The sequence below is a fragment of the Colias croceus genome, chromosome 1, assembly GCF_905220415.1.
Source record: "Colias croceus chromosome 1, ilColCroc2.1".
NCBI lineage: Eukaryota > Metazoa > Arthropoda > Insecta > Lepidoptera > Pieridae > Colias > Colias croceus.
The window spans coordinates 10,395,037-10,407,092 of record NC_059537.1 but is presented as its reverse complement, the minus strand read 5'-3'; the positions used below and the strand labels follow the sequence as shown (position 1 = coordinate 10,407,092).

General features: G+C 37.2%; 1 protein-coding gene and 2 long non-coding RNA genes across 3 annotated transcripts in view; 2 read left to right on the top strand and 1 right to left on the bottom strand.

Moving 5' to 3' along the window:
- The window catches only part of LOC123692427, a 20,045-nt gene extending 19,391 nt beyond the window's left edge, over window positions 1-654 (top strand). The window contains exon 3 of the long non-coding RNA XR_006751546.1: window positions 359-654. This is a non-coding gene — a long non-coding RNA (uncharacterized LOC123692427). The remainder of the gene's footprint in view (window positions 1-358) is intronic.
- A 6,893-nt stretch (window positions 655-7,547) lies between these two features.
- Window positions 7,548-9,090, bottom strand: LOC123692347. Its single transcript, XR_006751520.1, has 3 exons — window positions 8,810-9,090; window positions 8,166-8,348; window positions 7,548-7,718 (listed from the first exon to the last, which is right to left on the bottom strand). It is a non-coding gene; the product is annotated as an uncharacterized LOC123692347 (long non-coding RNA).
- A 156-nt stretch (window positions 9,091-9,246) lies between these two features.
- LOC123691874 (putative nuclease HARBI1) lies at window positions 9,247-11,854 on the top strand. Its single transcript, XM_045636461.1, has 5 exons — window positions 9,247-9,806; window positions 9,945-10,135; window positions 10,566-10,698; window positions 10,827-10,968; window positions 11,064-11,854. Exons 1-5 carry the CDS (start codon window positions 9,582-9,584, stop codon window positions 11,450-11,452), a joined length of 1,080 nt encoding a protein of 359 aa, XP_045492417.1. The 5' UTR covers window positions 9,247-9,581; the 3' UTR covers window positions 11,453-11,854.
- The last annotated feature ends 202 nt before the right edge of the window (window positions 11,855-12,056 follow it).

The window sequence follows — 12,056 nt, the reverse complement described above, 5'->3', positions numbered from 1 at the left end:
AATAATTCAGATGATTGCAATGAAACCTCACAACTCAAAATCGGTCCAACGGTTTATACTGCAGGGCGTGTCAAAGAAATATTATACATACATACATAAACTCGAAAAACATAACCCTCTTTTTTCCGTAGTCGGGGAAAAATTTGGGAAATTTTTCAATATCTGGTAACATTACACGCACACAGAAGCACCGTATACGTACAGTGCAGCGGCGAAATGACAGCACACATAGCTTTATTGAAAATGACGATAAATCATTCGGTTTAGTTCGGCAACGCTCCATCTGTCTTTTATTTTGTAATCTAAGACCTCACTATACTTACACTATACGTAAACTAATATCGAATTTTGTTTACAGAAACGAAAATGGCCAAGAACAAGACGACGACATAATCTTCGAAGACTTCGCGCGCCTCAGGCTGAAGGGCGCGGACGCTGATGCTTGAACATTATGCTAACAGCGCTCTCTTACTGAACTACATTCTATATTTTGTTATACCAAACGCACAATTGTATCGTACTTTTTGAATTTTCATAAACAACATTGTTCGTTTTGAAATCCATCGAATGACCATAGACACAAGAAATAAGTGTTACCATCCTTAGCGAAAAGTGTTATAATCTGTATTAAAATAAAAATGATGTATAAAATCATGTTTTCGATCATTTACGATTTTTGGTAAATGCATTACTTACTTATGCAAGTGAAATATTATAGTCGAGCCAATTTAATAGGCAACATTTGACGTCTATCAATTTTATCTTCAAAGAGAGGTAACCTGCTTAAAAACATCGATTAAAGTGAATTAATCGATACGGATTTGAAATATTTGTCAATCGAATTTATTAATTTATGATGATTTTTATTCACAAGTAATCAATGCATTCGATTCTAGATGTCAGATTTCGATTTTTAGAGTAAGAGCGTTTTCACATTATCCGATCCGATATCGGATATCGGAAGCCGATAGCCGATATCCGATATCGGACACAATTTGCCCTTTCACATTATCCGATAATATCGTCCCGATAACATGAGTGTTGCCAGAAACTGGAAAAGTAGATATATTGGGAATTAAAATAAACAGTGGATGCATTTGTGTTACAAAAAATAAACTTTATTTTAAATGAAATAAATAGTAATAAATAAACTGATGTTTTTCAAACCGGTTTAATCTGCTGACTGCGGAGTATGGATTTGTACCCTCTGCAGAGTCAGAATCTAGTTTCAATATTCAATTTCATTGTGAGGCTTGTTTTTTTATATGCTGTTTTTCTTTTTTTATTATTAGAACATGTTGTGTGGTCGTAGTGAATTTTAGAACTTTTTTATATTAAATCATGTATGACTGTTATGTTCTTATACAAATAAAATAAAAAAAAAATTCAACTCAGTATTAAAGCGACGAAACTAGCAAATACAAATTCAAATTACATTTACAAATGTAGGTGCTGTTATTACAATTTTATAGTGCTAACTAGCTGGTGCGTTGTGCGCGGGCTGCAAGCAGCCCGCGAGCCCCTTTTGCCCCTGGGTTGAAGCAATAGGGCAGTCATTAGAAAATGTGTTAGAATTCCCAGTTCATTTGTAATTTTCTGCTAACAGCGATTCCACAGTCAATCGGAAGTGCTTATAAATTCCCAATTCAAATATTTTCTATTCTGGAATGCTGTCGACCTTCGAGGGTGCGTTGTGCGCGGGCTGCAAGCAGCCCGCGAGCCCCTTTTGCCCCTGGGTTGAAGCAATAGGGCAGTCATTAGAAAATGTGTTAGAATTCCCAGTCCATTTGTAATTTTCTGCTAACAGCGATTCCACAATCAGTCGTTATAATGCTTATAAATTCCCCATTCAAGTATTTTCCACTCCGGGAGGCTGTCCACCTTCGAGGGAGCGTAGTGCGCGGGCTGCAAGCAGCCCGCGATGCATCCCAGGGCAGAAATCTTCAGTCATTTGAAAATGCATTCGAATTTCCTTTCCATTTGTAACATCTGCTAACAGCGATTCTACAGTCAGTCGAAACTGCTTATAAATTACTTATTCAAATATTGTTAAATTTTTGAAACGTCTTATGGATAGCGGGCAGTGACTTTTCATAATAAACTCAAGAGTTAACCTAACACGCTCGTCGCTTCGCTCCTCGCTACCTATTTGAATATTTAGGCCGGCCGCTGCCGCGACTCGCTCGCTTCACTCGCTAACCTAACATGCTCGTCGCTTCGCTCCTCGCTAGCTATTTGAATATTTAGGCCGGCCGCTGTCGTGACTCGCTCGCTTCGCTCGCATGGCTCGTGTGGTAGTTCAAAAGTTAACCTTACACGCTCGTCGCTTCGCTCCTCGCTACCTAAACTGCTTATAAATTACTTATTCAAATATTGTTCAAATATTGGTAAAATTTTTGAAACGTCTTATAGATAGCGGGCAGTGACTTTTCATATTAAACTGTTCAAGAGTTAACCTAACACGCTCGTCGCTTCGCTCCTCGCTACCTATTTGAATATTTAGGCCGGCCGCTGCCGCGACTCGCTCGCTTCGCTCGCTTGGCTCGTGCGATAGGTAGTTCAAAAGTTAACCTAACACGCTCGTCGCTTCGCTCCTCGCTTCCTATTTGAATATTTAGGCCGGCCGCTGCCGTGACTCGCTCGCTTCGCTCGCATGGCTCGTGTGGTAAAAGGTTCAAAAGTTAACCTTATACGCTCGTCGCTTCGCTCCTTGCTACCTAAACTGTTTATAAATTACTTATTCAATTATTGTTAAATTTTTGAAACGTCTTATCGATAGCGGGCAGTGACTTTTCATAATAAACTGTTCAAGAGTTAACCTAACACGCTCGTCGCTTCGCTCCTCACTACCTATTTGAATATTTAGGCCGGCCGCTGCCGCGACTCGCTCGCTTCGCTCGCTTGGCTCGTGCGATAGGTAGTTCAAAAGTTAACCTAACACGCTCGTCACTTCGCTCCTCGCTACCTATTTGAATATTTAGGCCGGCCGCTGTCGTGACTCGCTCGCTTCGCTCACATGGCTCGTGTGGTAGTTCAAAAGTTAACCTTATACGCTCGTCGCTTCGCTCCTCGCTACCTAAACTGCTTATAAATTACTTATTCAAATATTGGTAAAATTTTTGAAACGTCTTATCGATAGCGGGCAGTGACTTTTCATAATAAACTGTTCAAGAGTTAACCTAACACGCTCGTCGCTTCGCTCCTCGCTACCTATTTGAATATTTAGGCCGGCCGCTGCCGCAACTCGCTCGCTTGGCTCGTGCGGTAGGTAGTTCATAAGTTAACCTAACACGCTCGTCGCTTCGCTCCTCGCTACCTATTTGAATATTTAGGCCGGCCGTTGACGCGACTCGCTCGCTTCGCTCGCTTGGCTCGTGCGGTAAGTAGTTCAAAAGTTAACCTAACACGCTCGTCGCTTCGCTCCTCGCTACCTATTTGAATATTTATGCTGGCAGCTGCCGTGACTCGCTCGCTTCGCTCGCTTGGCTCGTGCGGTAGGTAGTTCAAAAGTTAATAAATATTTTCGACTCCGGGAGGCTGTCAACCCTCGAAGTTGCGCGGTGCGCGGGCAGCAAGCAGCCCGCGGTGCCGTCTTTTGCCGATGCTATTCAATTACCCTTCCTACTATGGAAATTTCCATACAAAATTTCCGAAAAAAAAAATTTTGGTTTTGAAGTATTTTTTACTTCGGCGAACCCGACCTACCTGCCACCAGTTCAGAGAGCCGTTGAATTTCGTGATGTATGGAAAATGGAAACCGGGAGTCGGAGAGAAATTCTAAGTATGCAGTTTTGTAAATCTGGCCGATTCAAGCACAGAAGTCAATTTTCAGACCGATCGTGAAGTAACCGGCGCCACCATCTTGCTTTGAAAAATTGGCTATTTTTGAAAAAAAATTGCGTCAAATTTGAAATTTCTCGATTGCCCTGGTAGCACCCCATCTTCCTGATCATTTTTTAGTTCTACACCCCCCACCTATCTCGCGCCGTTTCAGAGAGCCGTCAAATTTTGCGTTGTATGAAACTCGGAAACCAACGATGGAAACTCAATTATGAGTATGCCAGCTTAATATGCGACTCGATTTAAGCCCCTGTGCCAAGTTTCAGCGCGATCGGACCAGCGATGGCCGTTTTAGAATTTGTATGGCGGCGGCCATTTTTTCCGCCATTTTGATTTTTTTTCACTATCTGTGGTAATTGCTCGAGGTCTACTACAAGTTTAGTTCGAGCACCCCAGATGTATCTGCTACCGTTTGCGCGGGCCGTTGACCGTCTTCGAGAGATGAGGGAAAGTTTAAGATTTCGGATTTTGCTGGATATCCTGGGAGCTAAGCGAGTACGAATGCGTCATTGGTGTATTTCTCCATTTCACCACCTCGTCTAAATTTACGATTTTATGTTTGCGCCAAAAATGGAAAAATTCCAAAATCGAGCGACCCACTATGGCTCCCTGGTAGCGCCCCAGGGTGGTGATCATTTTTAGTTCCGGGACCCCCCACCCAACTCGCACCGTTTCCGCGGGCCGTTGGATTTTGCGTTGTATGAAAGTTGGAAACCGGGGCCCGGAGCCACTCGAACGGGGCACCGATCGATTCGCCGGCTCGAACAGAGCACGTGTGCCAAATTTGAGACGTAAGGATTCATAAACGGCGATTTTGGCAAAGTACGGCGGCCATCTTGTTTTCGCGAAAATCCCCATTTTTCCACCACCCCTGGTAATCGCCACCAGTTCCGAGCATTTTTTGTTCAGACACCCCCCCTCCAGGTGGCACCGTTTTTGCGCACCTCCAGGGGTCCACTTGGTATTCGAAGATGATCAAGATCGCTATATTTTTCCTCTGGTCACTCGGCGCACCTCTATACGATCACGTCAACATCCCCCCCACTTTCCACGTAGTTTCCGAGAAAACCGATGTCAGTCAGTGAGTCAGTGAGTGGTAGTGTAGCTTTATATATTATAATATGTACATTCTACCTAATATCTGGGGGTGCAAATATTTAAACAGAAATAAATTAAACTAAACTAATTCACAGTCACAGATTCCGCAATGTACATAGTACCACAGACTAATAATAATATAGCCATGACAACCAAAATAGTAAACAAGCTCAATAGTCGCCGCGCGTTCTTGACAAAATTTAGGGTCGCCGCCTTAGATTATGGATTGGTCTCCGCGCACGCTACGACTAGATACCGCCGGCGTACTCGAAAAATGCGGCAACTAAAAGTACGCCGAAATCGGCGTACCCGAGCCAGTCGTGTCACGAGCATTGTGTGGAGAGGGTGTACCGATAGTTTCTAAAGATTTTGGACAAAACCTGAAGTAAAATGCCTGTTTGTGCCATAAAACTGTTTAAAAAAAATACAACAAATAATAAGAAAGACACTGGGATCACGTAACATCAGGAATAATCGTATTATTCGATATTTCACCTGTACTTTGAAAATGTTGTTTACGAAAATACGACGCCATTTAGTGTTGCCGTACTGCATATCCCAAAAACACACTTTTAATTTGAACTTATTTTATTCATAATGTTTTTTTTTTTTTCAATACTATTAGGTACTAACGCATATTATAAAAAAAATGATAATAACAATAATTTATTTCTGTTTAACCTTGTTTAACTGACTCATATGTTATTTTTTTATTACTGCTTTTTTACTTTTAAAAAACCTTTGTGATAGTATAGTGGCATCGCAAGTGGATTTGAGTCACATGTTCATGGGTTCGATTCCCGGCAAGGCCAAAATGAAATGAAAATATTTTTCAAACTTCTTTCCAAGATAGCCCATTTCCCATTTATGGGGTAAAATTTATGTAGCTGGCAGTACAATTCTTCACACACACTAGCGTCCTTACAAATTGCCTTACACACACTACAGAACTGAGTTGCCGCACTCACGGAGCTATTGTTTTTAGGTGGAGCGGTATCTAGTCGTAGCGCGCGCGCGGAGACCAATCCTTAGTCTAAGGGTTGCCGCATTCTAATTCTGAAATTTTAGAGAAAACTAAACAAAATTGCCGTATTGTAAATTTTCTTTTCAATAAAAAGGGTTTGATTTAAAAAAAATCAACTGATAGATCGTAGTTGTACATACAGTAAAAATAACTACAATAAAGAAACCGACTTCAAAAACAGCTGGAAAAGTAAAATATAAAAAAGATTTGATATTATTAATTACTTAATATTATTTAGATGTGCTATTTATTATACAGGTTTGATATCGGCGCTAAAACAAAGCACTAAATCTGTGACTCAATGACAACAATACAATAAACAGCTTACAGCACAACAGTAGTCCGAGTAGGAGGAGGAGCGAGGCAGAATGAGTAAATAAAGATAAAAGATACTAATATTTCGAAGATACGGTTGAATTTAAGAACACAATATATTTTTGTTTACTTCAGTTCAGCCAATTGCCGTATATTATAGGACGATATTAAAATAGCTCCCGTATAAATCGTATTTTTAATGCCTTTAAATACTTAAATGAATGTTTTCTTAATAAAAAGGTTTAAAGTAAATGAAAGGATTTTTTTTTTACATTTAGCGCCTAGAAATGACTGAAAATACACAAACTAGTGCTTTTTTTGCTGTTGGTATACTACCTTTTCGAAAATTGAGCTGGTAACACTGAACATTATCGTCCGATAGTTCACGGGAATATCGGTGTTGGCTCCGATATCCGATATCGGACTGGACAATGTGAAAGACAGGTACGTAAATCATACATTTTACTTAGCCTCCGATATCGGATATCGGCTATCGGCGTCCGATATCCGATATCGGACCGGACAATGTGAAAACGCTCTAACGTCTCTGCCCCCCTAGCCAAGTGGCTTTCTATTAGCGTAACGTTTGATCAATGAATATGGAATCACATGGAAGTGACATACCTACAAAAAAAGTGTGGCCGGCGCCATAATGCTTGTAACAAAACATGGCGGTGTTTAGTGCCGAGAATATATCGATAAACATTATTATGTTTATCGATATAAAAATAATATTAATATATTTATTTTGAATTTATAAGTATTTGTTTTGGCGCGGTGGAGAAAAATAGTGAGAGTGAATTTTTACGATGCGCGCGCACACCGACACCTAAAATTAACAGCATGAAGTAAGTTCTAGGTGGTATGAAAATTGATAACTATGTTCAAGTTGTATATTCTAGTATTTTGTCCATACGCCAAAGAAGTAACTTCTAACGCGTGTACATAAACACACACTCTTTTTTATTTATTTTAACTTTATTGTACAAAACATAGACGTAAAATTACAAATGGAAAAAATGACAATGCCAATTAATAAAATTAAGTATGGCGATGGCTGCTCGTGACGGTAACACCTATACAGGGTTACTTGTAAAACACCAGCAACCTCGCAGGACAAGATAGCTGTATAATTTGATAAATCCAGTTCAATTTTGACTTCGATATAAGGATTACGGTAGACTTACAATTTGGTAATTTCAGTTTTGAGGAATGTAATATAATGAAACAACATATATAATAATACAGGTATATAATAGTATTTTATTACGATGAACAACACAATATACAGTAATTTATTTATTTATAAATAATAAGACAAAAAAACAATAATATATAATAACAGAGAAAATTATAGAGCTAAACTATTTTGTGCAGCCTGGGATGCACTCGGATTCACTCTGTTCATTTTTGAGTTCGGGATTTGAGGCTCAACTGGTACCTGGAAATGAAATGTCACAGTTTACATTAACTAGCATTGTTCACTTTACATTTAAACTAAAATGCAATACATTTTAATTAAAAGGGCAATGCTGATGGTTTGAAATTAATATCAACATTAGGGCTTACAATAGCGGAATTTGAATTTATATTTTTGGTTTTATGGCATTCAAATGCTTTATATATATAAATTTATAAAGAATAGAAAAATAACTTAAAACACCCCATGTATTTAAAGTAAATTGCACTTTCCCTCAGTCAATAACATTTCAACAACCAAATATCACCCAAGTTTGTACTCAAAAAATCATATAAAACCATCTCAGTTTGTTCACAGGCCTCCTTCAAAATAGGAGAAACGTTAGATTATAAATGACAGCCCTAAATCTAAATAAAAAGACCAAAAGTAAATTGGAAGACATCACGTGTCTACAGATAAAAACCTCACCCTGTGTGAATGCAGCGGCAGACATACTGGTGTAGCATCATCGTGCAGACTAATCACATCCATTGTTCTATTGAAAGCACTTTCTGGGAAATGTACTATGATATATCCTTTACATTTGGCTTGATATTTTCAGTTTCAATTGCTTCTAACCATTCTCCTTTTCTATTTTCACTTCTTGGTAACCTTCAAAAAATGAATATTTAGGTTATTATAATTTTAGTCCTGACCTGACTTATTTATAAATACATTTTTAATTAAAGTAGGTACTATAAAAGCGATTAATCTTACTTAAGTTAAAATTCATATTAGGTAAATTTAAGTGTTTTATTTTTCCTTCTGCTGCTCTTGGCAAAATTAATTTGTTATTTTGGAAGTGTATTCACCAAAGCAACTATTCTTAAGATTAATGACACAGCCTTGGGAGACGCACGTCATCATCGAACATTTTGCTGATGTCGATATTATAAGCCATCACTAGCACCCAAATTCATTATTTTACTAGAACGAAAATATACAAAATAAAGCTATATTTGGTAACAATTTTGCACTGAACATAGTCTGTGAATACTCCTTAATTCAATATACATGAAAATAACTAAATCAGCAAAGAAATAACTAATATTTCAGTCAAAACGTATACATACCGGTGCAAAGACAAACTTTTCTGGTTTTCATTCTTTCCGGAGCCACATCTCACAATACTGCGCTTTGGCATTATGCCACTATTTGTCCTTGACCACTCTATATGTTTTAGACACAAATGTTTGTCACAATCACAAAAATATTCAATATTTTTCAATGTTTACTACGGAGCAATGACAGAGCATGTACATCGTATTAACGAGAACATAAAATGGCGACCGGCCACAGTAGGTATTTGAGCTAACTTCAAATGTCAAGCGGTATAGAATTAGCACTGACTGACGTATAGTCATATTTTTTCACATATCAGAATATTCATTAGTTAGAAAGAGACAGTATTAGTTTTATTATTTCGGTATCGAAATGCATGATATTTGTATAATCAGTTGTTTGTATAGAACAATATGCCCTGTCCATAGGATTCCTTAGTCAGTGCGTTTGATAGAATAGATAAACGAATGTATGAGATTGACATAAGCTGGAGATACGTCACGTGACCCAGCGTAACGAAACGAAAATTGGTAGCCAAGTGGCAATGTTTTTCTATTCTATTAGACGAAACGTGACGAAACGTTAGGTACCTAAGTCATACGACAGGCGCCATACAAATGCTTAGCCAAGTGGCACTTTTGACAGGAGACTACGCCAATGGGCGTTCGATAACTAGCGTACGCTATAACATCTTGTAGAAATCGAAACAAAATGGCGATTTTATAATCAGCTGTCGAAGTTTCGTGTTGTGTTTAGTGATTATAAAATTTTAGTTTTCATAAAATGCACGCTTTGAGACTTTTAAAAGCTGCGCACGATGAAGAACTTTGGCTCAGGCGCCAAAAAAGAAATGCGTCCAGACCGAGTTTAGAGACAATCAATGAAATGCCGGAACAATTGTTTCAGGAGCGTTTTAGGTTAAATAAAAAAACTTTTAGCGAGCTTTGCTGCAGCCTACGTAACGAAACAAACATACGGGGGACTAAAGAAATTCCTTTGGAAGTAAAGGTAATCCACAGTTTCTTCACTGCGATTGTTTATAATTATTAGTGATGTCCGATATTTTAAATGCCCAATGAAAGGCATGTGTTGTGCATATCTACTAAGTACCTATATTACGTATCCTAATTCTACTTATATTCGTAGGTTCTTTGCGCTCTGAGTTTCTTCGCAACGGGATCCTATCAGAGAATTGTGGGTGTCACACAACATTTGCCACAACGCACTACAAGTAGATGCATTAGGCAAGTTGTGGAGGCACTCAACAGTCCTCGGATAGTGAAAAAATGGATAGTTTTCCCTCAAACACACCAAGAAAGAACAAGAATTCGACAAGAGTAAGTGTTTTTATTAATTTATTTATAACTTTCAATGTACAACTACGACATTGGGGCCTTCAAGAAAAGAGCTTATTTGTCCATAAAAGGCCGGCAAAGCACCTGCAACACTTCTTATGTTGCAAGTGTTTATTTCTTATGCTTAAGTTGCTTGCTCTGACATAAAAAAAAAAAACTTTCAATGTTTTGTACAATTTTAATAAATAACATAATCCTTTGCATTGAAGAAGGTTGCTGCTATTGTAGTCACAAACAATTCTATTATACCACAAAATGTTTGTTTCTGTTCAATTCTAAATGTTTTAAAGGTTTACAAAATATTATGACAAATTCATTTGAAAGTCTTTTTAACAATTGTATTATAATATGTTTAATATAATTATGTAGGTAATTGTCTTTGATTATAAAATGTGAATGTACCTAATTACAGATTTCAAAGGAAATTTCAATTGCCAGGGGTAATTGGATGCATAGATTGCACTCACATATCAATTGTAAAACCCCACATTGATGAACAGAATTATTTTAACAGAAAAGGATACCATTCCTTAAATGTGCAAATGGTAAGCTATTTTTCTTTGCATATGTATTATTAGTTAGTAAGCATTGTTTTTAATCATGTTTCATTAAAACAAAATAACAAAGCAACTGCAAATAGAATATTTTTTATAACTTAATTTTTTTTTTTCAGATATGTGATGATAATTTAAAGATTATCAATGTCAATGCAAAATATGGTGGAGCCACGCATGATTCCTTCATATGGTCATCCAGTGAAGTGGAACCATACATGCGTGGACTTCACGAAAATGGTGAATTGACGTGGCTATTAGGTAAATCATTTAATTCCTACCTACTTCTACATATTTATCATAAAAATATTGGAGTTATAATTTATAAAGCTCTTTAACTACATTATTTGTTTAAGGTGATTCTGGATACCCACAGAGAGCGTGGCTGATGACACCAATTTTAAATGCCGAACCAGGTTCTCGAGCAGAGGTGTACACTACACGCCATTTACAGGCACGCAATTGTATTGAACGATGTTTTGGTGTATTGAAGGCTCGTTGGAGATGCTTGCTGAAGCATCGTACACTCCATTACCATCCTCGTGTTGCCAGTGAGGTAACTATTGCATGTTGTGTTCTGCACAATATTGCACTGGATGCTAAATTACCTCCCCCTAATAATATGGCTGAGCAACAAGAGGATGGTGATGAACCGAGTGTGGGGGTTGGACCCATTTCCAGCAACCAAGATGAGCTGATGAGTGGCAGAATAATGCTAAATAATTTAGTTAATAGATTAGTTTAGTAGGTTATTTTTGTATTTTTGTATTTTTTAAAGTGTGTTGTGTGTAGTTTTAATGTGTATTACTTTTAAGCCTAATTTAGTATGCCTGACCAAGTAGTTTTGTATAATATTTTTTCGCTCCTAAAACATTATTTTGTTTACCTACACAGATTTAAATAATGAAACTGCATTAGTTACAGTATATATTAATCCTTTTAAAGTTTCTGATAACTGCTCATATTTTAGTGCAGGTCATAGGTGAAAAAATTGATCATTGTTGCAGCCTCAACCTGTTTTTTATATTTTTAAGTTTGTAATTTTTATTATTGTATTTTTTGTTAGTATTTAAAAAAGTGTGTACTGAATTAATGGTGGTATAAACTACTTAACTAATTAAGTAATAAAATATACTATTATTATGTATATATATGTTTTATTTAATATTCTTAAAACTAAAACAAACACTTAAAACAAATTAAGTACATATAAATCCTATAAAATTTAAAGATTAAAAAGTAAAACAACTAAAGACAGAGGACAGAAAATACTGTACTTAAACTATTAAATTAAAATATTAAAATCTAAAACAAACACTTAAAATAAATTAAGTACATATAAATCCTAT

Coding starts and splice junctions, on each gene's coding strand:
- LOC123691874 (XM_045636461.1), top strand. CDS start 9,582: ATGCACGCTTTGAGACTTTTAAAAGCTGCGCACGATGAAGAACTTTGG. Junction 9,807..9,944: donor AAATTCCTTTGGAAGTAAAG/GTAATCCACAGT, acceptor TTATATTCGTAG/GTTCTTTGCGCTCTGAGTTT. Junction 10,969..11,063: donor TGAATTGACGTGGCTATTAG/GTAAATCATTTA, acceptor TATTTGTTTAAG/GTGATTCTGGATACCCACAG.